Below are 27,874 nucleotides of genomic sequence, written 5' to 3'. Positions count from 1 at the left end.
GATGCATAAACAAATGAGTTGGATCTGAGGCTTCAGAGTTGGACCTTTGCAGAAAACAATTTCTCCGAGCGAGATTGAAATTTGGACGGTAATGAGTTAATAGAATTTGTCAAGTCATTTCTCCCCCAAATATTTAGCCAGTCTAGAGCAACAACAAGTACTGCAGTGTCCGAGAACTGGTCGGCACTCTGTTTTTGTTTGTTTTTTTAGTTTTTACGCATCTTACAATAAAAGTCAATGGGCTGTTTTACTGAGAGAGAATAACAATAGAGAGGCAAAGTAGACGGTTTGTTGCAAGGGGGAAAGCTTGTTTTTAGCTTTGGTAGAGACATTTCTTGTCAGGCGAATGGTGTGCACAGCGGTGTATGGGTGTACTTGTTCTCTCTCTCTTTCATATGCACACACACTCACACACACACACACACACACACACACACACACACACACACACACACACACACACACACACACACACACACACACACACAGAGCATGACTCAGCAAAACATTTACTTTTTCAATATGTATTTGGTTGTATACCCTTTTTGTACATATTTAACGTTTTATTGCATTAATATAAATCTGAGCCTTAAAGGAATATAACCAGTAAGCAGTGTGCTACTAACTGTCGGCTGAAAGTAATTTTCAAACCTCACTTGAGACTCTGTCCTCTCCTTCAGCCTGCTCATTTGAGCTCAAAACTCCTATGAGGATATGCTTCAATATCCACTAATATGCATAATACTAATACATGTACTCAAGTACTGTGCTCAAGTACATTTCTTCTAAGTAGCTACTTGAGCACAGCACTTTTGCTACTTTACTTTATACTTCAACTCCACTACATCTCCGAGGGAGGTGTTGTGATTTTCAGTCAACTGTTAACTAAATGTAACGTTGTACATTGCAACTTTATACAAAAAACATATAAGCTCACAAGATATTTTGTATTGTTATAGATTAAATGAACAGTAGTCATTTAAAGCAGATAAAATGAGCTCTACCTTACATAACAATGAACAATCCAATAATATAATGTGTAGTAACACACAGGAGTAGTACTTTTACTTTGAATACTTAAAGTAGTTGTTGTACTTAAGTTACATTTAGAAAGCAGCACTTGTGTGACTGAAATAAACACTGAAATTAAAAGCCTGTGATGAGACTAAAAATGTCTGAAGTTCACGCGCGTGCTTTGTGAATTAATTTCTGTATTACAATCAGCAATTACCTCGAGTTCACTGAGGTTAAGTGTCGAAACACTCCAGTATAATCGGTTGTTTTGTGAGGCATCCACAGCCATGTGCTACAGTTCAGTCAGATAGAGTAACTAAGAGAAAAGACGGTCTCACTTAATAACTTGTGATACCACGCGAAGGTATTGCTCCGTAGGGAAAGGAATGGAGGGCTTTGGAGCAGCTATGCTTTTCAGCTTTACAAACAGTTTAACACTCTCTGAGACCAAAACAACAACGTGTGAATTCTTAAATTGAGTGCTACAACCTTTTAATCTCTTTACACTGGTGAATATTTAATGTGGAAGTAGAAAAAAAGATCCCACTCGCACTTGGAAAAAAAAAAAAATAAGGGAAAACGAGAGCAGGACAAATGTAAATTTATTGAGGTCAGCTTGATTTATTTATTTTTTTTTCACTCTGGAGAGATTTCCTATTTTCTGGTAAGAATTCTTCCCCGCTTTAATGTGAAAATATTAGACAACCCAGGAGACCGGGGTGCTCGCTCCATCTGGTTAACTCAGAGCCTTCAGAGTTTGTTTTGTGTTGGAGAGAAAGAAAGAGACCCAGAGGGAGAGCGAAGAAAGGGTGGCGGTAGGAGGCCCGGGTCGAGTCCTCGAAGTGCCGGACTGTTCTACTTAAAAGATCTTTAAATAGGGTGATTCACTAGAATGCCCGGCTCTCATTTGTCTCCGCTCTTGTTGAGGCACCGTGGGATAAACAGGGGACTGAGCATCATGGGAAAGTGGGTTAGGGTGTGGACAGCGGGGCGGACGTACCCAAATTGCCCACAGGGATCAATAAAGTTTCTTCATCAGTGAATCAGTGTCCTACAGAGCAACCGTACGGAAAAAGAAAATAAGGACACAAATCTTAATAATTGACCGTCATGCATAAAACATGAGCCTAACTCAAGCCAATAAGATAATGGATGTTTTACGCACCGGGGCCCAGAGTTGCTTTGAATGCCGAGACCCATTCATGTGGTTAGTGGACTCATTTACCTTCCGTCTGAATTCTTCAGGATTTTCCCGGTGCGGCTGATTGCCTCTAATTTCGGCCGAGCATCTGGGGAAGGGGATTCATTGTGGAACAAGAGCGGCGGCTGAGGGTCTTTATGTATCGCCGCGCCGCCAGCTAAATGATCTCCAGTGGACGTCGGCTTAAATGGGAGCTAAATGGCAACGCCGAACGCTCCTCTATCTGAAGCTCATTACCCACCTCTCGATTCCCAAGAGACCTGGCTCAGCTTCGCGTCGAGCACTCTCCTGCCAGGAGGAGGGTGATTACAACATTTTGCTCGACAAAAGCTCCCCCCCCCTTCGCTTTCCTCACCGTTTCCTGTTCCCCCCCCCCACTTTCCCTCCACCCCCTCTGCGTTTCTTTCAGGCTGCCTCTCTCCTGCACCTCGGGCGTCTGGTTCGTCTTTGTGTCCTGCCAATGATTACAACACTTAGAGACAGGCAATCCGTGAATGGTACAGCGGAGTGTTTGCTCGCTAACAGACAACAGTGAATAAGCAAAATTATGAATCATCACACCAAGTCCAGACAACAACAAGCACAAAGGCAGTAACAACAACACCAAACTGTTATGGGAATCAGGAGCTGTTTTGAAAGTGAATCGCGGGAGAGCCGCAGAATGGCAAGCAGATGGGATCAACACTGATGCACGCGCAGGGTTGTCATCCAGCCTGGGAGGAGCAGAGGCCTACGCATTCCTCTGCCAGGGCTCCATGTACTCGAGACCCAGATGGGCAAAGATGTCCTTTTCAGTCGTGGCTGCCAGGAACTCTTGCTAGAGAGAGAGAGAGAGAGAGGACAAACAAACAGAAAGACGGTGACAGTGTGCAGGAATGTGCAGGAATTTTGTCTCGGCAAAACCGGTGCAAATCCGCAAATTCTCAAATTTGAGCTTCGCTGTTCCTGAAGGTGTTCACGTTTTTTGCAGCCTGAGCAGTGCTTGTACCCCTATCTCCGCTGCAAGCTGTCAATATCAATTGAGGCAGCGACCGTGCCGATTTACATTTGAACGCCCATCTCCCTTCCGACCTATAAACACTCCAACCTTGTTCTAAGTGATTGCACTTCTCAGCAGACCAGTATTTTCCCTGACAAACCACGACAGGGGCTATTAACGGCTGGCCGTCTACCGGCGGCCATGTGATGGGTTGTGTCTCCATAGGAGCGGTGACGAGGCCTGACTCACCTTGAGAGCGAGACAGCCTGGAGAGGATGAGAGAGAGAGAGAGAGAGAGAGAGAGAGAGAGAGAGAGAGGACTGTGATTCTGACACATCCTGCCTCCAAGTGTTAAACTGGACCTGACGCGGCTGCGAGGAGATGGCAGCCGAGAGGCAGACATAACTGAGTGCAACTAGTCGGCAGTCAGGAGAGGGGAAAAACGCCACCAGGCACGTCTCCCGACATGCCGCCTTGTTATTTATAATGCAAATGACAGGTTAGCCATGCGGAGAGGAGGTTCGGGTGCACGGTGCATTAGGCTCTGTTCATATCACAGGTCTTCTTAACCACTGCATTTGGGAGTAAAAGTTAAAGTGAGCGCACTCAAAAGGTCCATAGAAATCCCCCAATGAAACAGGGAAACAAGTTAATGTTGAGTGAGAGGGTTTACAATGGTAAATGATGGTTTTACCGTACACCTTTTGGTTTTGGCTTCCAAATATGTTTGTCTAACGGGGGGTTTGCTTCAAGTCCAGGAAAAGTAAAATCTGACATTTGTTTCCAAGCACATGCAATATAAATTAATAAATATAAATAAAAATAATGGCTGAGCGCATGTGAAAACATATATATATATATATATATATATATATATATAAAACTATATATAGTACTGAGCTGTAGAGTTAAAACATTGTCGTATATACTGTAACTGTACATTATTACTGCTGATCCCTGATTCCAAACTGTTCTGCAATCACCTGCCACAATCTTTAAATTGAGCATCTCTGTATTCTCTTCACTTTGTTTGCCGTTAATTGCTTTGTGCTGGAAGAACGAACAAGGTGACTCAGTTTATGGACCAAGTTGCAGTTTTAATGTGCGATGTCCGTTAGTTCTTTTTCTCATTTTCTCTTGTACACAAAACCATGCTGTCCCTTGAAATATTATTGCTCTTTAATATAAAAAAACAAAAAACAATATTATATTTGAGTGAAACCATCCCGAGGCCCATTATGTGCTCCACCACTGCCTGTATTTTTCATTGTGCTCATAACCCTGAACCCGTTTATTGCCCTCACCGCTCAAAACACAGATCGCTGCAATTTATGATGCGGCAGGCCGCACTGTATTGAACTTGCAGGTGATAAAAAAAAAGTGGAAGGCGGGGAAGAGTGAAAGAAAAAACAGGAAAGAAAGGAGACAAGACTGATGTGATTTGGAGCAAATCCACATTTCCCACAACACAGGATTTTCAGGAGATCCAACTGAAGGAGAGATACAGGGAACCGATGAGATTCTCCACATTACCAATTTAGCCATTGTCCTGGATTAGGGCGAAAGCCCTCTCTCCGCATCCACTGTCCACATTCCTCAATTCCTACAATCCTTACAAGCCCTCGGGGAGACGTTGCTTTATTTACTTAGCACAACACGGTGAGAGAAAAATCCAGAAGCCTTATGTACTTCTGAGTTCTTCCCTTTCAGGCACACACAGGGAAACTATACTCCAAATGGAAAGAGCAGCCTCTTTTCTTTTTGGTGTATCAAAAGGAGCTTAGAGTTCACGAACAGAGTGGCGGTTAATTAGACGGAGAGGTTATCTGTCGGAGACACGGAGGTTCTCAGTGACTGACACGCCAGGATGGAAACCGCGTGTGTTACTGTGAGCCAGTGTCCTTGACTTAATAAGCCGCTAATCAGCGACATGTTTCTCCGTCCGCCACGTAATGACATCCCTTCGCGGACGTGAACACATATCAGTTCCTGTGGAAAACATCTGCCCCTTCTCTGCTGCCCGTCATCCTTTCTCTCTCTGCCGCCCGGCCCACCGCTTGATGGATGGAGCTGATGGACATGGCTGCCTGCCCGGCTCTGGCCCGACTCAACTGACACATCAAAGAGAGAGAGGAGGAGGAGGAGGAGGAGGCAGGGAGACGGAGAGATGGACGGAAAAACCTGGATCGCTGTTCCGCGCCGTCCTGCCAGCGAGCGCTTGAAGGACAGAAACACGGAGGAAAGCTCAATAACAACCCAAAACGAGCTTGGCCGCTCCAATTATACTAGAAACGGCTCGTCTTTTGTTATCAGTTTTTATTTCAAGTTGGTTTAGCGCCATTTTTAGAACCGCCACTCACAGCTACTTCTGTTTGAAATGATGATGATTGAATATCCGAGTGTTCACCAATCTCATCAAATTCACTTTCTGAAGAAACATATGGGCTTATATCCCATGTATACACGATGACATCCACCTCCAAGTCTCTAAAGTATGAAAGAACATTACAAAAGACAACTTGCTCTATGCGTGTTAAAATGTTTGTTTTTTTGCACCTGTTAACCAAAGCTGAGTTCTCATATGAACCATGGACAATGTCTGGAGGACCAGGTCTGGGCATTGTCATGAGTTGCCATTTAACAAATGTAGCACACAACAGAAGATTGTCTGTATTAGTCTCGTCATCACCTACAGGAAATACTTTTGTTTGGTGAAATGGAAGGGCGGCGCCCTGGTAGAGCGTGCGGGAGGCAGGTTTGACTTGGATTACTACGTGGTCTGGTAGCCGGTTCGAAATTTGATCATAAACAGCCGAGTCTCTTGCTGTTCCTTGAATTTGTCTGATGAGTTGATGAGGAATTTTTTTCGTTTGTGTAAATGACCCCTCCTCTTCTCCCTCGGATGTTTGCGTTCTTCTGGTTTTGAGTCATCAGCATTCTCCAGACAATCATCAGCTCTATTGACATTACACAGACTTTGCGCTAGGGAGCTGGCAATCAACGTGATGATTTAAGTAAAACTTCAATCGATTTTCTTTCTGAAAGTTTGGCACGGCGGACGGCTTAAAAAAATACTTCGGTACCCATGAGCCTCAGCCACTGTTGCTATGCAGAAAAAAAAGCCAGTCACATCAGGCAGGAAGCAAAGAAAAACCCTTACTTTTTGAAATTGGGAACAATACGTTGTTCAAATTTGGCTGAATTCATCCTTAATCTGAGTCTTAAGATTAGTGAAACACCTTGGGAGTCATAGTTGTATGATCTCCTTACATATTTATGTGAACACAAATCACATGTTTGACTTTTTATCGACAAACAAGAATTTGTCTACAGTTCCACAGTTGCTAATCTTTTAACGCTACAAACGGGGGACTTTCACGACATGAATAATGTCACATAAACAATGCAAATGCATTAAGACGGTATCAGGCAGACAGAGAGATATCTTTAGAAACACAAAGAAGAACAGAAGGCTGCAAAGAGAACCATGCTAAAGGTCATGAGGAGAAGTATGCAAACACAACCTGAAATCCATGCAAATTCCCTTTTAGCTACTCTCTGGCAGTAAAATGTATGTGAACAAAAGCCTCAGTAAGTGTGCAGGCGTCTCACTTTCTGCTCTGCCATAGAAGCAATGACTCAAGAGCTCGAGTATTGAGGTCAGACTGAAAGGCAGATGCGTATAAAGCTTTCAAAATCAGTTTCAACGTGTTGTATTTTCACCGCCACTTCATGTTTGAGGACATCCACCTTTATATGAAGAGTCCAAGGTACACTTCCATCAGATGAAGGCACACTCAAGGGCTGACAGAATTTTTTTTTTTTCCACCAAAATATCAGTTTATCAAATCAGCCAATGTTCTCAGTCTCCTTTATTTTTTTATTATTATTTGGACCTTCTTCTTCTCACTGACAAGTAAAAAAATAGATTACTTTATTGCCAAGAGATCAAGAGGAAAAATCCTTTGATTGCCTTTAAGTTAATTTGTCTTTATTGCAGCACACAGGAAAAGGCTGACAGGAGCAGAAAAAAAAAGAAAAAAAGTGGGAAGTCGATTATGCCCCTGTGTCTTCCTCCTGCAACGATCCGCCGCACACCCACACCTCCCCTGTGCTCCGGTCTGCGAGAGCTCGGATCACAGGACAGCCGGAGCAACCAGAGAGGGCACAGACACCTCACTAATCACACCAGCAATTAGTGCAAGCGTCATAAAGCACTGCCGCCTATAAAACAGCTATTGAGTTTAGTGTTATCGTCATTACCTATCCGTCCCCGGCTTGCTAATCAGCCCGTGCTTTGGGCAGAGAGGCAGACGTGGGGGGGGGGGGGGGGACACATAATGAATTCCTACTCGGAAAACAACGGGGTCCTCGCTCGGCGTCCCCGGCGTTATGGCTCTCTGCTCCCGTGGAGGAGTAAACATTTGCAAATCAAAGTTATTTAGTTGATTAGGCTGCCCAAAGGTAATGGGCAGACACGGCAGAGAGTCTGAGAGAAGTGTAATAAAAGCTTTTTTTTCCCAGCGTCCTTGTGATGTTGCCAAAGCAGAACTTCTGAATGCATGTTTTCATTTGCACATCATTATCATTGAATAAAGGAAGTTGAATGAAGCAATGACTGTCCATGGCATCCTTCAGTGGGTGGCCATTGCCTGCTATAGAGCCGTGGCAAACAACGGCTTCTCTCTCGCTGGTCATGAATGCGAAGAAAGATGTAATTTGTTTGCACTTTAAAAACCTCACATAAATCTCTTTTTGCTTGCGTTACAATATGTATGTTTATATTCATTCCGGCTGGATACATCGGCCTTGAAATGCTCACGACCGAATTATTATCGAAGTTATACATAGAAACAGATCTTAAAACGTATTATTTTCAATATTGTCAGCTTAATGAGCAACCCAAATGTGAGTGGTTGAACGTCTCGTATTGCTGCAGTGATGTAGAAGTGTACCCCATGTGTGTCAGTACCCCATGACATCACTGTTGGGTGTGGTTGCAGATGTGAGTTCGACCCTTTGTCACATGGGTTACACGAGTATGTTCTGTGTATACAATATGTTAACCATGTACTTTCTGCACATGCATAACTGCAGTGAAGACGAATGCTACATACATCTTATTTACTGAAGATGAATTACAACAGTAGAGCCGCTATTATTAGTTTTCTCCGAACTCCACAATACAGATGTAATGAAAATGTATTCATTTGAAGACATTACTTAAGGACAGGTAATTTAAAAAGTCCTTTTTTAAGTGATGTTTTGGCGGTTCCTGCGGACAAAAGTGGTACTGGAGGAACGGACCCGATGACAGGCATTACGATTAAATAAATAGAAATAGTCAATATGTTCCCGGATGGTCTTGTTTGCATGTGTAGGTCATACAGAGGTATCAGCAAGAACCACTTAAAAGTTCCTTCCTAACTTTAATTACTATTCCTCCTGACACACAGCATGTGAGCTCGGACAATTGTCCTTGCAAGATGTTTGTTTGTTGTCCTCGTCCTTTTTAATTTTCATTTATTAGCCCATCATCTCCCTGAAGTTTGGAGGCGTCCTGTGAACTCGTGAAGGGTGTCTGCCACAGTCGTACAAAGTCCCCTCTAATCTATGGAGCCCGTAATTGTAGCTTGACTCTTCCTCATATGGACCCAAACAGAACGCTCTGCTAATGATAACAATAAATTAACTTTCTCAGCTCCACTGAAGCCCATAAATAATTAATTGGTTTGTTGAGGAGGGGCTGGTTTTGCGTGACCAATTTGCTTCCTCCTCCTGACAGTGTGATCCGATGCTGCTGCCTCAGCACTCCTTTTCATTCTGCTCAATTAAAATGGCACATTTGCAAAATATGAGCTTAGTTTGGGAATCATAACGACGCTTATTTGTACCGACATGAGCCAGGATCTTCGAAGTCATTTGATCGGTCACACCACTGGAGACTCGGATTGGGCGGTAATATGCTATACCTGAAGGTTAGAAATGCAGGTTGTGACCAGAAAACAATTCCAAAAGTAAGTACGTTTTGGAGACCCATTTAATGATAAAATAAGCTGTGATTACTTATATTTTTTTGCTCTTATTCTTTAGGCTGACAAAACCAATTTCAAACTATTCTTTTGAAACTGAAAAACGATTTTTATCTTTGGGAAGTGAAGATTGCTGACTCTGATCATCATCAAAATAATGTGCCTGTCTGTGAAGGAATGAATTCTGTTTGATTCTGAGACTTCAGTATTGGCGAGTGGTGAGAGAACACATGAACCAGCCAGGGGGTTCGTTCTATAAGGGCACTCAGGTTTTCTATTTGGCTTTGGTGGGCTTGATGCACATGGCTTTATTTTCTTGATAGCAGTCATTTTGTATTTTGGTAACACACTGTGATGGTGAATGACCCTTTGGGGAGCCGAAGGTGCAATATAGTGTGTGTCAGTAATAATCAAGCGGTGTTGGGTAATTTCGCTGCTTACAGAGAGACTCTGTCAGAGTTTCGTGGCAAAGAAAGCGGCCCTTCTCTGTGTTTTTTGCACGGGTGCACAAATCAAGAGATCCCAAAACGTATAAATAAATGGCATTTTTCATTCAAAGTGCTTTTCTGGCTGTGCTTCTAACTATTATCATCCAACACAGAACTGCCAATATGCGTCCTCAGTTAAAGGTTGGCAAATATCGTCCTTCTTCTCTATCATTGAACAGTTTCCTACATTGGGAAATGGTTCTCTTTGGAGCCAGGAACATGTTGGCAAATGTGCCATCTCTTCCCACGCCAATTTAATTTAAGGTACATTCTATTTGCTTTTCGTTAGGTGCTTTTGTGGCAGAGCGACTTTTGTGCTGGATTTCTTTCTCTCTATCGCTAAATTGTCAGAGCGCGGTCGCTCAGAGCAGACGGCTTTTAAAAGGGAAGAAAAGAAGTGATCTGATTTTGTCATGAGTCATGTCAGGGCCCACACTGGCTAAATAATGTATTCCTTCTAATCGCACCGTGAGTCCAGCACAGGGTCTCTGGGGGTCACACAGAGACAAAAAAAAAAAAGAAATCTGTTGCCACATCCTGTGTGCTTGCACCATTACAAAAATAGCTGCGGCCTCTTATCATTGCTTTGCCCTCTCATATTCCGTCCAAACAAACCGGAGTTGTTGGTTCTGCAAACAGAAAACGAGTCACCTCTGTGCTAGAGGGCTCTGATCAACAGACAGTGTTCAGAATAGCTCATTTACAACCTTTCATGAACTGGGAACAGGCTGAATCATCAACGTGTGACATTGACTGAAAGCAGGGTTGCTAAACAGATTTATATATGAAACATTTACATTTGCTTGTGGTTATCAATCGTAGTGACAAATTTAATATTTTTGTTTAATCCAGATTTGTAGTCACTGACTATCGTTTGGTCATGTTTTTCAAAGCTATAGTGCCATGACGTTCGCGCTAATTCTTCTGTTCAGTAGTACATTCAGTCATATTTAGTTCAGTAGAGAACTAGCTCTGTTTACCTGGGACTGCCTCCCAATCAGACAGTCCCAGGTGCTTCTCTTTATCCATAGGTGGAGCGCATTGGAATAATGCTCTGTTGGCATCTCCCGGTAGCCTTTTAGCAGCACATAGAATCAAATAATTTTTTCTCAGTCAATAGCATTCTTACTGGGACACAAAGGAGACAAAACATCCTTACATTTTTTGTTTTCAATGGATGAAAACTTGCCACCGTAGGTCACATAACCTTTGAATCTAGCCACAACTTAACGACCGTACTTGTGCATGATTGCATGCTTCATAGGTGCATTACAACACTTGTCTTTATCAGATAAGGAATGGTTAAACAAACCAACCAGTTAGTCTTCATCCCTGATGCTTCTTAACCAAATAGTAGTTTGCAAAAACTTAACGTTTAGAACCGTTTGCACATTTTATAATCTCATGATCTGTTCTAATTTTTAAGCGAAATGACTTTCGCAAAGACTGAATGATCGACTGAACAGCAATTGTCATTGAATTTTCAATACGGTTTCAATATGATCCTGATTTGGCAAGGGCTCTAAGATGCTGAGGACATTGTTGGGCAGCCGAGTATGAGGTGGTCGGGATGAGAGTCAGTACCTCCAGGCCATGGTTCTCTGCCGGAAAAGGGTGGATTGCGCCCTCCGGGTTGGGAGTGAGTCAATGCCCCAAGCAAAGGAGATCATTTATCTTCGATAAAGAAGAAGCGATATGGTTCGATTGTTGCAGCAGTGTTGTACTGTACCATTATGGTGAAGAGGGAGCTGAGATGGGAAGGCAAAGCTCTTGAATTACCAGTCCATCTATGTTCTTACCGTCACCTATCTTCATGAGCTTTGACTAGTGACCCAAAGAATGAAATCGTGGATCCTCTCGTGGGCTAACTGGCTCAGCTTTAGAGATAGGAGGATTATCTTTCTCTTTTGGCTTGGGAATGCCTCAGGGTGCCCAGGGAGGACCTTGAAAGGATTGCTGGGAAGAGGGACGTCTGGAAAACCCTTCTAAGCCTAAACCTAAAGGTAGTTTTGTTGCCGAAGCAAATCAGGCTTGCGCTGACGCACTGACTGCTCCTATTGCTGAACAGTAGTAGAAAAATGCACCAAAAATTTCGTAAGATACAATATGAACCATTTTATGAGGATGCATTGATTTTAGTAAGCCATCAACCAAGTAATCATTTGATCTGACAACAGTACTTAGTCCCCAATGAGGAGATTCACTGATTTGTTCCGTGACGATGAGGATTAAGTACAGTCAGTTCAGTTTAAAGAGCCAGTGTGAAAGACTTGTTCGTACATGAACTGAACACCTCTTGCAACATGAGCTATCTCCTTTTCCTGCTGTTCTACAGTGAGACCAGCCATGCCTTTTAGAGGACATGGCAGCAAAGAGACCACAAGATAGGCCCGAACCACCCCAATGATTGTTCAGTCGAGTGTCCCTGTAAATAAATCATGGCGCAAACTGAAACAGGAGCCCCGGACGGACGGGTGCCTGTACCACCGCAAGGGCTGTGTCAATTAATGTTACATGGCAAGCGGACACGGCCCAACACTGGGCCTTTTCCTGAAACCGTCTGCCGTTCACTTTCATCAATAATGGAGCGGAATCTGTCACCCGACTAAGCCCCCCCCCCGGTTCAGCCCAACCCCAATGTAGCCCCCACCTCCAACATCTCCATCTCTCTCATTATATTGCCTTCTTTGTCCTCTCCTTCTCAGTTCACAGAGTCAACTCATTTATTCTCTTTACACTGCAAAGCAGGATTTGTGAGAATCTTAAATTTTTTTTTCGTTTTTTGTGATGTAAAACTCAGGCTCAATCTATAAATACTTACTATCCTCTATCTTCAGCCATTAGGCACTGGTAACAGACACTGTGTGGGTGGATGGGAGGCTGAAGAAGTTGAGGCAGAGGTGCAGCGGGTGAGGTGGCGATGGTGAAACGGGTGACGGGGGGGGGGGGGGAATTCAAGTACAATGAGTGAATGGATAATAATCATGCAATTATCCTGAATGTCTTTCTCTTTTTTAAGAAATGTTCCCTCACCTTGCTGTGTCCATCACTCTTCTTTCCCCTCCTTAATTCACTTTAATTTCAGTCTATTTTTCAACAGCTCCCCATTCCCTCCTCTATCATTACCCCCCTTCTGTCAGGCAATAGCTGTCAATATGATTTATCATTGATGCTAACTGATGCAGTTGTCCCACTGTGAAGGCTGATTAGATGACCATCCTGCTGATACAGCCTCGTCGGGGATAACGGAATGGCGACAAAACCTTCCTGTCTCTTCCCGTGTCTTCATGTGTCACTCTATCTATCTATTTATCTCTCTCCCCCGTTTCATTGACTGTTTGCGTTCCCTTAGCACATTCTCATGTCAAGCATCACATGCCAGCCTGCTAAAGCTGCACTCGGCAACACTGTCATGGAAAAACATACTTGTCCTGTCGACATAAATCACAAATTTGCAGCTAAAAAAAAAAACAACCCGACCCTTTCCCTGTGATGTTTTAGATTTGCCCGATTTACCCCAGAAAAACTGTGCTGTCAGGCATAAACAGAATCTTTTCCGACTACAGAAAGTGATGAATTGAAACATAAGACTGAAGCACAAACTATCTGCCAAACAGGAATGAGAAGCACTCCTTCTACAGAAAGTGGAAGTCAGCACTGTTTTTTGCCTGCTTCATCCCTTTGCATCCATCTCGCTCTCACCAAACAGCACATGAATGACACAGCAATCCGAAAGTAATTTTGCGTGTAATAATAACGCTTTTCTTGCTTTTTACTGGTCATTTGTACACCGTGTAGTCTGTACTGACTGCAATGTAAACACATTAGCATGAATCAGTGGTGGGCCGTCAGGGCCAGGTAAGCCTTCTCTGCTGGCCTAAACAGAATCACAAAGTTATAGCTATTTTATAATTTAAGAATTTTTCACAAATACACTACACGTATCATCATTTTTTTCCCATTAGCTTATTTTCTCATTGCACAGATACTGTATTCTTCAGTTGCTCTGCTTCCAGCCTGCAGCGCTGCTTCCAGTACAGCTCGTTTTAAGTAGAGCTTTTATCCAATCAGATTTCACCTCTATGTCTCTATGTAAGGAGAGAGGCCCTAGGTAGACTTTGCAGATTAAAGTATATGGAGACGATATTGTTGATTGTCATCGTCTTCAACCAATCAGATCTTTAGTTTGACATGTTGGGCGTATTCTTTGATGTGCCAGAGCTGTCTAGGTAGCCTGCTAAGTATGTCAGCATTAAGGTGCGCCGTGATTGGTCAGTGGGCCAGCGTGACTTTTGTCAAACAGAAAGCTAGCTAGCAGATCTTAGTGTTTAGTAAGAGTTCAAGTTGAAACCTATGTAAGAAGTTATGACATTGACATGACATTTTTAGCGTTTTTAAACGGATTTCTGGAGAAGGACATTTCCAGAAAAGCTGGACATCGTATCAAAGGGTCGGTCAAGCCCACAGCTAGCAGCCCCGACCCAGCATGGAGAAGGATTTGTACGAACGGTATTTCTGGCTGACAGCGGCGGGGAAGCGTTGCACATTTTATGGCTAAGAATGCGTTTCATTTGCAACTGAGCTCTTGGTGTTTGGAGCTATGCTACGCTAACCAAAGCAGCTACACGACGGGACACGCACAAGCTACGTGCTTTTGAAAACGTTTGGAGAGACCTGAGTGGACTTTTTAAGTGAAGAGCAGCTGTGGTAAGTCAACTGATTTTGCATCTTTACATCTGCAGTACCGTTTCTACTGTGTTCATTTGTCTATCGTGTCGTTTTTATGAATAATATGAATGGCTCGTGCTCTAGCGCTGCAGTGTTGCTGTTGTTCCGGGTTCAGAGGTCACAAAGCCTGTTGTCTGTTACTTGAGCACAGTCCACCAAAAACATTATATTTCCCACAATTTAAGCTTCTGCATTTTCCAAATGCACTAGTATTATTCAAACGTATTGTTCGGTTCTTAAGCCTCGTACCGAACGGTTTAATACGAATACATGTATTATTACACCCCTAGAAACAAATAACCATAGCCGTGGCGTCATAATGACGTTATTAGGACATGGCTCAAGTAGGACAGCACAGAAGGCCCAGGTATAAAATGCACGGCCCGCCACTGGCGTGAATATGCTACGCTCTCAACAACTGAGGAACTATAAAATGTGAGAGAGAGCGCTTATGGTGTTTTTTTAAAGTTATGTGATGTTTGTGACGTTTGTGACTTTGGTGACGTGTTTCCTGTTTAGTGGTCCTATATGCATTTTTCTTAGTTTAGGTACTTATTTTAAGTCAAACCATGATGTTTTCCCATACCAAACTAAGTGGTTTTGTTGCCAAAACCTGACCACATCCATCACCGTAGTTTTGTAGCCAAAACATTACCGTGAAACGATGTGGGGTAAATGACGCGTAAAACCTAAAATACTGAATAATGACACACTGAAATGAAGGAAATGCTGTGCTATTTATATGCCTCCCCATGCAATCTGGTTGGAAGCATCACATGCTGCCAGTTTACTGATGGCCTTTTTATCTGAAGCAGTTTCAGTTAAAAACCAGCAATTAAATACATTATATTGATTATTATCGTTTTGATTATGACAGCTTTTTACAGTAACACAAATAAAAAAATTTACAACATCCATTGGCCCAATGAGGGACTGAATTTGTTCTTGGTAGCCGGCTCAATGGATCATTATATTAATTTGTCCAAGAGGGCTATTTGTTTCCATAGCCAGAACACAGAAACACACAGATATACATATCAGATATGCACAAAATGTTCATGTATGCACTCATTCATCCCAGCTCAGTGTCAGCATGGCAGATTATTGCAGAAAGAACACAACGTCTGCTGATTGGTTTAGGGGGAGACCAGTGTCATTTGATATTGTGGTTCATGTCTGATAGACTGGGTGTGGGAAGTCAGATGAATTTGGAGGCAGTGAAGATGGTTAACATGGTGAAGAAGCTAATGGTTGGTCCACTGCTTTGGTCAAGAGTTAAATATCTCAACAACTATTGGAATTGTTACCCTGACATTTTTGCACATGGTTATCAGACAATGAATCCTACTGACTTTGGTGACTTTTCCTCCACAGCTATCATGAGGCTGACATTTTGGGTTTCGGCGTGAAATCTCTGGACAATGTTTGGACGGTTTACCATGGAAATCTGTACACATATCTAGTGTGCCAGGAGAATGACTCTTCCAAGACTTTGGTGATCCCCTAACTTTTCATTAACCACCAACAGCTTAAAGGTCTAAACTTAAACTACCCGTGACAGTGTTTCTTCCCTCTCCGCTGTGGCTCACATCACGGCTCCCGGATCTACACACACCTGCCATCAATCAGTTCATCAGCCCTTCCAGTTCGCTCACCTGCCTCTCATCAGTTCATCAGCCTTGCGGTGTTTCGGCGACGGCTCTTTACACATCCAGCACCAGATCATTGTTTCTGTCACAGTGGTAGCTAATCTCGTACTCACTTCATATTCTCCGTCCCTCTCTCCCAGACTGTTTGTGCAACAAAATGGAGTCACCCATGTCCATAATTGGACACTCCTCTGGCCTCTCTGCCAGTCTTGGACAACGATTGGCCTGACGCCACATGACCAACTATACTCAACCAATCTATGTTGGTGCTTACAAAACTAGGATATTCCCATCCGCCCCAGTTGTACTTCGTCTTTAGTGCTAATTAGCCAATGTTAGCATGCTAACCGTTAGCATTCAGTTTAAAGCATCACTGTTCGTCACAGAGATTCTAGCATGGCTGCAGACTCGTAGCCTTGTTTCTACAGAATCTGCTGTCTGCATGTTGTGTATTTGGTGGTGAACAGCATTACTGATGGAAGATAAGAGATATGGAACCTTCTTAATCACAACTTCAAGTAAACGCGAAATGTAAACAAAATACATGTAAATGCATGTGAAATTCAAATTGAAAAAATACATTTAAAAAAGACTATCATCATACCAGTAAACCATGTATTAGCTGGCTCTGTAACACTCAGCTACCTCTATCACTATGCAACATTATTGCAGCAGCACTCCCCGATCATTCCCATTAAAGTCCCTTAATTATGTCTCTGACCTCTATGTGGAACGACCCAATCACAAGGCAACTGTATCCTGAAATGAATGTCCACATTTGCATTGTTCACCTGTCATGGGGGCGTCATTACTTGGGTGGTTGGAGCGAACAGGACTCTTGTTCAAGGGAAGGGAGGACAAAAGAAGGGTTCTCGCATATTTGTTCTCATGAATATCTTGATGATTTAACGACCTTTCCATCACGTGGACCGACACGTAGACAGCTGATTTGAATTTTCCAACTACAACTCTTGCTTGACATTTGCTGAACCAAAATGTGACATTTAAGCTGTCTACTATAACAAATTCTTAGGCTTTGTATCCATCCTTTGCCAAACGCAAAAATATATTGTGGAGCACGGAATCAGGACTAGGGACTGGTTAGACGTCGCTGCACACACCTTCACATTACACTCAACGAATGTTGTCACTGTATAATCCATCATACCCACATGCTGATTTACCTGTCTGCAATCATTCCACTCGGCTTCCGTCTTACAGTCAGAGCCTTTCAAGACCAACTCGGGGACATAGCAAGGAAAATGTCCAAACTGGCGTGATCAAAGCAAATCCCTGAAGTGAAAAATTCCTTGAACCCCGTTTTGACTGGCAGGAGAAGAAGAAAAAGAAAACGGAAATGTGTGCAGGCTTTTATGGCGAACCAGCACACCCGTCTTTGTAATACTGAGTGGCAGCTCCCTCGGAGGAGAACAGGGTTCTTAATCAGAATAAATGCGAGAAGACACTCAGACCTGTTGCGCGGTTATGGCATTAACATGGACGGAGAATCGACAGAGGCCTTACAGTCGTGTAGAGGAGATCCTGATTAGAGCATCTGCACACAGACTGGAAGCAAATGAATCACTGAGAGATAACAACCAAGCCAAAGTGTAGCAATAAATGATCAAACCAGGAGGTTTCCAATGTGTGTGGGGATTGTATGAGCACGAAGGAAAGCGAGAGTAAAAGAGCTCTCTTTGCCTTCAAACGCAGCATTTATATTGTCCCCACAGAACTGCTTTCTTGGCAAGAATACAAAGACCTCATTTGCACCTGGTAATACAATCTGGATCTGGATATGCATTCCAGGTAATTAAAGATCTGATGGTATTTGCTGTGATCTGTATTCTGTCTGTATTGATTAGATGCTATTTTGGGTGTGAACTGCGCAAAGCAGATGAAAAGGTGAGGAGGACATTTTCTGCCACACATCACGGCAGCGACTCAGACAGGAACCAGGAGTGTCCCGCTGTTTAAAACCGATCAAGTTCATCCCAAGGTGTGGAATGGGATTGACATCGGGGGGATTGTGGTGGCCGGGGTCAAATTGGTTGCTGTATCACATAACTGCGTTGCGATGTTATCGTGCTTCTTATGACCCGAGCCAGCCGACATCTATTGTGTTCATCTTCAAATGGCAGCTACCCACATAACCAACATTTCCACAAAAAAAACCACCTTGAAAAAGCCAAGCAGCTCTACAGTGTTGTGATAGTGTGACTGACCTTTCTGGCACACATGGTCAAGTCTTTATCTACTAGATCTGGCGCTAAAACCGGTCACAGTAATCCTTTCTTTAGTAGTGTGTGGAAATGACACACGTTGTTGCATGTATCTGTTTATTGTACAACAGCACACCGTAACACATTGGCAAATAGTAAAGGATGCAGGGTTGGGTTTCTCTTTTTGGCATCTAAAACAGGACAAAGTGTCTACAGTCATCGGAGCCAATAGAGTATGCTAATATGCAGGTGTTTAGTAGATATCATGTTTACCATGTTCACTATCTTTGTTTAGCCTTTTAGCATCCTAGCATTTGCTAATTAGTGCTTGACAAAAAAAGTTTCACCAAAGAATTCAGAGGCACAAATGTAAACCTCATGGTGGTGCGAGACAAAAAGTCAGGGCATCATCTGGATCAGGCTCATACAGCGTTCGTTGCTATTCCTACAAAAAAATGTATGCGCTGTAATTCATAGATATCCCATGAAATCCATTGTATGTAATCTACATAATGATGAACCAGGAAGCAAAAAGTCTGCAAAACCCCATACAGGGCTGGGGGGGCAATACAACAACCGGTCTTTCACGCAGGTGACCGCTTTTCGTGCCTCGTGTAAAACGGGAAGTCAACGTGGATTTGTTTGTCACGTAACTTCCGTAGTTATTTGAACCCAAATCACAATCTTTTTCTAAACCTAACCAAGGAGTTACCTGTGAATACGAATACTTTTTTACGTAAGATTTCATATGAACTGTTTATGGGGAAACGTTGTCTGGATACGTGAAAAACAATTGGAACCGATATAAACACTTTAGCGTTAAGGCATGGTTGAACAACAGTTTATTTCAAGCATACCCTAGCATGGCATCATGAAGTAGTAAACAATAAAACTGAAAAGAGAAGTCACAGCTGACACCAGTTTTTACACTTGTCATAACAGTAGAAACCCAAAGCTCTGTCATTTTGTCATCCACACTCTCTCACTTCACTTTCCTTCCACAAATTATGACGGCAGAGATTTTCTTGCTGGCCTGGCTCCATGCTGGATTTGTGTTTGTCACCGCAGATTGCGAGAATGCACATGTTTGCAACATTCAAGACGGTCCAATTTTCCAAATCCTGTTTCCCAAATCCGAACGAATCTTGTAATCTGTAATTTCCCGTCCTTATCTCACGACGAGGTGGGAGCTTCTCTTGGAACACGAGACAAGGTTTTAAGTGAGAAATCTAGAGCGGACGGCCTGTAAATATGAGATATGTTGAGATTCCTTAAATCCTGGAGTCTGATCCCAGCTTAAGAAGCAACTCCTCATCCAGCTCTCCTCAGCGCCAAGACGTCTTCATGCAGTATTTTATGAACTGCCCAATTTTCTTCCTGTAAAGCGCTGACACGTCGCTGTTCAACGTTTCTGTGAGTTTCTCCGTGAGTGATAATCGCACCAGGTCGTGAAATATGGCCAGGAATAGGGGACATAGTGTGTGTGTTATCACCCGAGGTGACGTTTCTACCTGTAGTGATGACATTGATACCCACGGTGATGACATTTCTATCCGCGGTGGTAATGTTTGCAGCCCACAGTGATAACTGTTCTACCCACGGCGAGGATGTTTCCAGCCATGGTGATGACATTTCTACATTCGTTTTTGGCAAAAGAAATGATGGCGTTTCTCCAAACAGTGATGACGATTTAACTTGCAGCGATGCACAAAGATTTTCCACAAAAATCCCGCTCGACTCTGTGCGAGGCTCCTGACTGAACAGTGGACAGAGGGCTCTGTTCTACCGGGCGAGCGACGGGATGCTCCATGAGTAAAGGTTGTAGAAGAAGTGGGCCTAACCACGACACAACCTGCCGTGAGAGAGAGAGAAACCTTTTCTAGCAGCTGTATATCTGAATGAGATCAGTTTTTCTGACTGACTGACTGACTGAGTGATGAGTGAAGGATGAGAGCCGACAGAAGCTTGTGAAGAGAAGGTTCTCCTTTGACTCTCTCTCTCTCTCTCTCTCTCTCTCTCTCTCTCTCTCTTCTCCTCTGTGTGTGTGTGTGTGTGTGTGTGTGTGTGTGTGTGTGTGTGTGTGTGTGAGAGAAATGGCTTAAGGTGAGCCAGCCTTCTGGTGACACAATATCTGTATCGTATATGTGTGCTTCACTATGGGCTTATAAGGATTATATGACTTGTATTTAGTGCTGCAACATTCATAAAACTGCAGCCATGAATGATGATTGATGCAGTTTTACGCAGATTAAGTAAGTAAGGATAATACATTTATATATTGTAGCGTTTTTAACAGACAAGTCACAAAGGGCTTTCCAAGGGCATTATGCAACATACAAGAATAATCATAGAAGACCAATTAGATTAAGCATGGCTGATTTCTGCAGGTAGAACCAGGCATTAGTTGAGTCTTGGGGTACATCCCAAGTCAGTTGGCTTTAACAGCTGGAGAGACTTTTTCATGGAGTTTGTGTCTGCACACTATAAAGACACACAGTTATCATCACTGCCAGAGTAGAGGTGTTTTCAATATGTTACCTGTTTAACAAAAGGCATTATGTGTTTATACTGTGTTCTGTTTAAAAAGCGCATGATCGATTTCTGCTGGAAGATTGCGTATGTTATTTATTCATTTTTTGTGCCTGTATGTATTGAAATTCTGATTGTGACTGAAGTCATTATTAAATATCCCAGAATATTATCATGGTGTCTTTTGAACAGTGGAAATTATTTATTTGGCTAAATGTTTGGGGAAACTCAAAATGATGTAACTCATCAAACCCGACGCTCAGGAACGGAAAAGACGATAAATGATGTAAAAAGTGTTTCTTGCTGACAGACTTTAACTATATCCATATTTAAATTTGATGGGAGAAAAAACAGATCATAAAAAGACAAAACTCTCTAAAAAATGAAGAAAGTCATTTGTGGTCCTTTTGTTATGTTCACACCTACCATTAACATATATTTTAACCAGATGGTGAGTCAGAAAACAAATACAATCTAAAAAGGGGGCGTATCTGCTGTTAAAAGACCTCTGTGAAGGCTGCTCTTGTGTGTACTCGCTCCTCGCTCCTCAGAGCAGAAATAAGAGTGAGGAGAGAGGAAATGACAAATAAGATGTACCCTTTATGTGGCCCAGTGGAGGGCCTTGAAACCGTAGTAGGTACCTTGGTACTACTACTAAAATAAGTAAGCTTGTTACGTTACTTGCATCCGTGTCGTAAATAAGTAAATAAGTCGACGTTGACTTGGTTCCACACGGGACACAAACAGATGTGTAAGATGAACTGTTCATGTTGAGTTTTGAAACTGTGACCCCTCAAAAAACTTCTGGCTGGCAGAGATATGATCGCCTCTGAAGGTGTCTCAACACGGTCCATTCACAACACTCGTTTTCTTACAGACGGAAATTAGTTACAAGTTGTAAATGAGCTTGAGACTGAAGCTTCATTTCTCACATGCGTTTGTTCTTTATGTTAAACCTTTATACTTCACACTGAGTTATTGAATCATTTATGAGCAGAAAAGAGCATTAATCCAGTACTGAGTGCAGGCTCAACCACTAACATCCTGCACAAAGGCTGTAACAAAATAGACTATCAACATACTAGTGGAAGCTTAGAGGAAGGAAGAGAAGAAAAAAAAAGAAACTTGAAATCAATTGCTGCTGCTGAAAATAGAACACCCAGTGTAGCAATTACCAGTGCAATGTTCCTGGAATACTCCACTTCCGCAACAATAATAAACACTGACGATGATTCGACTTGTAATTCACTTAGTGTGCTTAATGAAATGCTACATATTGTTTGTACCCATGTAACACAATGGAAAAAATAAACTTTCCCTCTGGCTCGCGCTTCCATACTGACACTCCGCTATTTTTCATATGAATATCATGAAGATGCACAGCAGGAACGGGTGCATGTCTTATTCTAGCTATTTGATTTTTGCGCTCCTTGTTATTGGTTTCTGAAAACATGGGCAACAAACAGGAATAATTTAAGGTTTCTTCTCGCTTATTATGAGCTGCATTGGATCAAAACCCTCAGCTAATGGTTCACTAATGGAAACACAAATGGTATTGAAGTAGCATGAAATTGCTGCATGTTTCCAATTAGTACGGGATCATATTAGTTCTGTTATGATCAAAGGCAGAGTGGTTGGGATGCTACGTTCAGTGCGACTCTGTATGCTGGAGAACGGTGCCACTATGTTCTCCTACAGCCTGCAGATAGAATGAGTGTGCTCGTGTGGTTTAGAGGCCATGCTTTTGCTGTGTTTGCTTCTTTCCCCAGCGTCTCCTTTCTTGATTTTTCTGAACCGCAAAGCCCTTCTTCATATTATCCCCAGCTAGAATCAGCTCCTCGCAGTTGTACACCTCCACCAACCAGTCACGTTGCAGTTCATCACTTCATCCTTTTGTCCTATTAGTGGGAAATTGTCACAGTTGCCGTATGAATTCTTGAGCTGACCACCAAATTGCGATCAGTTCAACCACGAGTGCAAGTGGAAGTTTGTGCCAAATTTGAAGAAATTCGCTCGAGGTGTTCCTGATAACGGGAGGGTTGGGAGGTCCCAGTGACCTTGACCTTTGACCTTTAAAATCAAATCAGTTTTCCCTCGAGTCCATGTGAACGTTAGAGGCGTTCACGAGAATGGAGCGGACGGACGTATACACAGCCTTTGCTGAGGTGTAACTCAAAGATTATTTCACTATTGCACTTTATAGTAGCTGTAGTATAGTATAGTATAGTATATCGTACAAATGGATTGACTTTGGTTGAAAGCTTACGGCCACACACTAAGCACTGAATGAACTGGGTCAACTTCTGACCTTGAAAAACGTCCCAACGTAACCCTCCTTTTCAAACGCACGGGTCTATTCATCTGCCTCCGTTAATTAGAATTCATACTGTAAGAACAGACGCGCCACCAAGGTCGAGGTGAAACGTTCGCAAATGTGAACGGTGAGTGAGCAACCTTCCCCCCCCTGCGCCGCACATCACTCCATTTAAAGAAAAAAAAAAAGGCTAATTTCCCAGCTCTCCCAGCCTGCCACTGGGATGTTTGGAGGACGGGGGCCGCGCCTTCCTCGGGCCCGACTGTCCGTCACAAGGCGCGCTCAGGTATGTGTGTCTTACAGTATGTGACGCCCCGAGGGTCCTTGTGCCGCCATCCGCTAAATTAAACCTCTCCTCCCTCTTTCGCTGCGTGCTGAGAGGGAGGGGGGAGGGGGGGGCCTCCATTCCAGGCGGCTCCCGTCCTCACCGGGAGAGAGCTAGCCAGCCGGCCGGCCGGCCGGCCAGGGGAGCGTTCAACGCCGCCGCTCCCCAAAGCCCAGTGCAATTGCCCCGTTATTGTCCACTCATCCACTGCTCAGAGGGTGGGGGGTCGAAAGAGCTGTGAGCACTCTACATCCGAGATATCGTAATTTGACAGTGAGCCTCGTATTAAATTCTGCTGTTTCCCCCGGCGGACAGAGAGAGAGAGAGAGAGAGAGAGAGAGAGAGAGAGAGAGAGAGAGAGAGGAACTAGTGGTGGAGCACAAGAAAGAAACGGTCTTCCCTGTGATAACTTTTTAAATGAAACATTTTATGCTCGTCAGGGAAAATTGGGCTAGCATCTGCTGTTCATTTATGTATTTTTCAAATGTTAAAAGGAATCTCCTGTGGACCTTCATGCTTCTGTAAATTTCTCCAACAGATGGGCCCTTTTTTAACACACACAAAGCGTAATATTGGTAGAACCAATAAACTCTATTTGAATTGAGCTTTATTTAATGTAATGTGTCGATTATTTCTGCGATTACAGCATATTTTATTATATTTGGGATCCCAGTTAACGCGTGTAAACTTTATGTGCTGCTTTCAGCCCAGATATTTGACAGGAAGCTTTCACTGCCACGATTCAACTAAACTTCAACAGCTAGAATTATTTGAATTTTTTTGTCCAGAAACGTATTAAGTCTTTCATGCAATTTTAATTTTAGCAATACAAATGATGATCAGCTTGTTAGAGGAGAACAATATTGATTGAAATATGATGAATTAAAAATAAATATTGCATTAAATCTGTTAAATAAAAGTAATAATCCTTCACTTTCCTCCACACAACGATTTGGAAATTTAAGCATAAAAGCTATTCATCAAATTTTGTCATGACTTGAAAATGCTCTTAAATTGAAAAGAAATCCTGAGGCAAACAGATCCTAGATGACGGCAGAATAGAAACCCCTTCTGAAACATTTAAGAGTGATATAATATAAAATAATAATATCAAGTCATGATGAAGCAATATGTATAATTCAGAATAGAGTAGACATGATGTTACACCACTTTTCTCTTTTGCATATATCAGGAGTACAACCAACAGGAAGAAAGATGGCTGTGATTTTGTTTTCTACATTGTAAATATAGATTGTTATCCATTTCCTTTTTCCATGTCAGTTGCCAGTGTAAATATTAAGGTTTTCACACTAATCACAATACATTTTTTGTTAATTTAATACAAAAATATAAAGAACAATACAGGAGGTGTATCCTATATATAAATCAATATACGTTTTATTTAAGTGTACAGTAGATTTGAGAATTCTAAGATGTCAAAAAGTTGTTTTTATCTTCATAATTAATATTACCGACAAAATGCTGTACTTTGGATAACATTTAGTTACTTGAATACACATCAGTGTGGTGTAGAGCCGCAGGAGTGTCAGGGGAGAATATGAATGGTCCTCTCATATCAGTAACTGTGCTTCAGCACTAAAGCCAGGACATCTACGCTCACTGCCTTTTGACCAGAAGCTCATTAATCACACTCCTACAGATGACATAGAGTAATTACCCTCTGAGAGAGACACACATGCTGATACACACCCTCTCACACCCGCAGTATGTAGCACAAAATGTATGCATGTATGGAAGCGAACGACAACGAACTGCATTTGCATGGAGTTGTTTTTAACAAGTTGTGCTTTGGTTTGCAGCCTGGGAACCAGCAGAGCCGCACACAAATACGCACAAAGACTGAATTTCAAGGGTAGACCCGGCCACACATGGAGTGTTTTTTTTGGGTTTTTTTCTTTCTAGGTGTTGGGCAGGTCATGGATCCCTCCTGCCCAGGGAGGGAGTCAGTCTGTCTGGGCATGATGAAATCCTCCACCTGTCCTCATTCATCAAGCCTGCTACACGTATTAATTATCACAAACCTTCAGACTTACAGCAGAGGACACACACACTCACACACACTCCCTCGCTTCCCCCCCACCCCCCCACACAGCCGCCACCTCAGACCTACAGTTAAAATTCAACTGTGGAGGCCACACACTGATGCTGGCTATAAGTGCCTGTGGCACTACAAGTCAGCGGAGTATTTACAGAGGACGCCTAGATGTCAGTTATTGCTCGCAGGGTGTCCTGACCCCAACCTGACAGTGGAGGTGCAGCCATATCGATCACGCCAGGGTGTGAATGATTTCCTGGTTTCACAGTGGCCGATCGCGAGCAAAAACCGACTGACTCAGTGGCTTCTTCGTTTGAAAAAACACCCTCTTCCACAGCAGGAGCGCTTTCTAGGAACTCAAGATCTGAATTTGGGTATTGGACCACAAAACGTCAGGGTTGTCGCTATCTGATACTATGAGACCGGAGGTCATTTTTAACATGTCACAGTAGGAAAAACACAGGTGTGAATAATAAAATCAGTCAGGGCTGAATTCCATTTAGCTGCTCCAGTTTCAGGGTCCTGGTGTTACAGACACCTGAATAGAACAGAGTCAGCGTTAATGTTATCAGTAACACGAGTCAAAATGTCTGCTGCTACAGCGTTCATGCATTTATTCATACAGTGAGCATGCAGTAGTCCCCAGTGTGGCTGCAACTATCATTACTTAACAGCAATGTAGCAATGGACGATGGGAAAACAATGTGGCGATGTAAAAAGCAACCGGACGGCAGCGAGCGGTGAACAGCTGTTTGTCTTCCATCTTTTCCTGCTTCCTTCACCTACATTCCCCTGGGTCCTAAGTCCCTCCAAGCACAGCTTCTTATCACCCTTCTTATTACATTTATAACAAATACCACACATATTACACTCTAATCAGCGTTGCATATGTGTCTAACCAAAATACTCCAAAAAGCAAAAAAAATCATTTAAATAATTTTTTTAAAGTTTTTAAAGTGTTTTTGTTTGGAATATGTATAATAAGCATATCATTTAGTTATCGCTACTGACAATTTAACAAACATAAAAATATGACGTAGATAGGTTTGCAGTTTTCAAGGTGTATATTTCAGATTGCATTTATTACACACATGAAAATAACAATAAATAATAATTTATACTTATAATAATACGTTTTTTGCTGAGATGATGTAAGTTGCTCGTGTTACCACCAGCGGCATCAACAGTGGCTCTAAACTCGCAAAACGTCGGATTTTTTAAAACCGAAACACTTCCAAACAGCAGACACAGCTCCTCTCTTGGGCACAGACTCTATTGGTGTATCTCCGGTCTCTCTTTGTTCCTCCTGCATCGCTCTTTTCTGTTCTTTAAGTAACGTGATGGAGCCTCTCCCAGCTGTTAGCAGACTGTTGTGCTAACGGGCTAGCTAGCGAGCTGTACCCAGCATGCTGTTCGGCGGTGAAATTTTATAAATGTACAATTATTAGTGTTACAAATTGTTTATGTATCACAAACTGTTGTGTGCCGTGGTGTTGCCCTGTTAAAGAGCGTTAGTTGCGGGTTATTAATTGTTGTGTTATCAAGTTGTAACCATAATATAGGGGTCCCTCTCACTACATACGTAGCTCTAACCGTCGCACTCTACACGGCGAACAATATATTTTACTTCCTGTTGAAGAGTGACAGCAGTTGTTTCGGTTATACCGGTATGACGGTATATGAAAAATTCATATCATACGGGAAATTAAAACCGGTATACCGGTTGAACCGGTTAACCGCCCAGCCCTATGATGAGTTATCACCTGAACCTGCAGTTCTCTTCGGCTTTACAGAGCTCTGTAGTGAGTTTTGGCTCACTGTTCAGCAGTTTGACTTGCCGCTTTGCTGTTTAATTTTCACTCTCACTGCTCTGTGTTTCTTTTGGCAAAAATATCTAAAAACCCACTGTACACTATCTGTTTGATACCAAAAAGTAAGTGACCGGCTGATGAACTTAGTGGAGCATATAGATGCTAAAGAGTCACGTGTTTCCCTCAGGAGCTGGTTGAGACCAAAAACAGAGCAAAAAGAGAGACAATATTGGATTTGCTTTCATGAGGTGGCCAGAAACATGCAAACATATTAATAATCAAAAGCCCAAGAAGATATCTTCACATTGCTTGCTTTGTCTGACCATTAATCCAAAACCTGTAGACTTCACATCTCTGAGAGAACGTTTGGCATATTTGCTTTGATAAATGACAATTAATAGACAGTCGAAATTGCAAGAGATTTATCTTTTGTCAATGGTCTATTGAATTAATAAACTAATTGTTTCAGCACTAAGTGGAAATCGTTTTTTCAAATACCAATGCAGAAATTATAAAAGTAATAAAT

The 27,874-nt window shown here is 42.6% G+C and overlaps 1 protein-coding gene across 1 annotated transcript in view; it reads right to left on the bottom strand.

The window, feature by feature from the left end:
- Positions 1-2,634: 2,634 nt before the first annotated feature.
- The window catches only part of dntt (deoxynucleotidyltransferase, terminal), an 81,593-nt gene continuing 56,353 nt past the window's right edge, over positions 2,635-27,874 (bottom strand). Inside the window, exon 11 of the mRNA XM_068718163.1 lies at positions 2,635-3,032. Within this exon, the coding sequence (XP_068574264.1) occupies positions 2,946-3,032 (87 nt within the window). The 3' untranslated portion in view covers positions 2,635-2,945. The remainder of the gene's footprint in view (positions 3,033-27,874) is intronic.

The sequence above is a fragment of the Cebidichthys violaceus genome, unplaced genomic scaffold (genome assembly GCF_023349555.1).
Source record: "Cebidichthys violaceus isolate CVI_PGR_0920_01 unplaced genomic scaffold, fCebVio1.0.p SCAF_10, whole genome shotgun sequence".
Classification (NCBI taxonomy): Eukaryota; Metazoa; Chordata; class Actinopteri; order Perciformes; family Stichaeidae; genus Cebidichthys; species Cebidichthys violaceus.
This window is presented reverse-complemented; position numbering and strand designations above follow the sequence as displayed.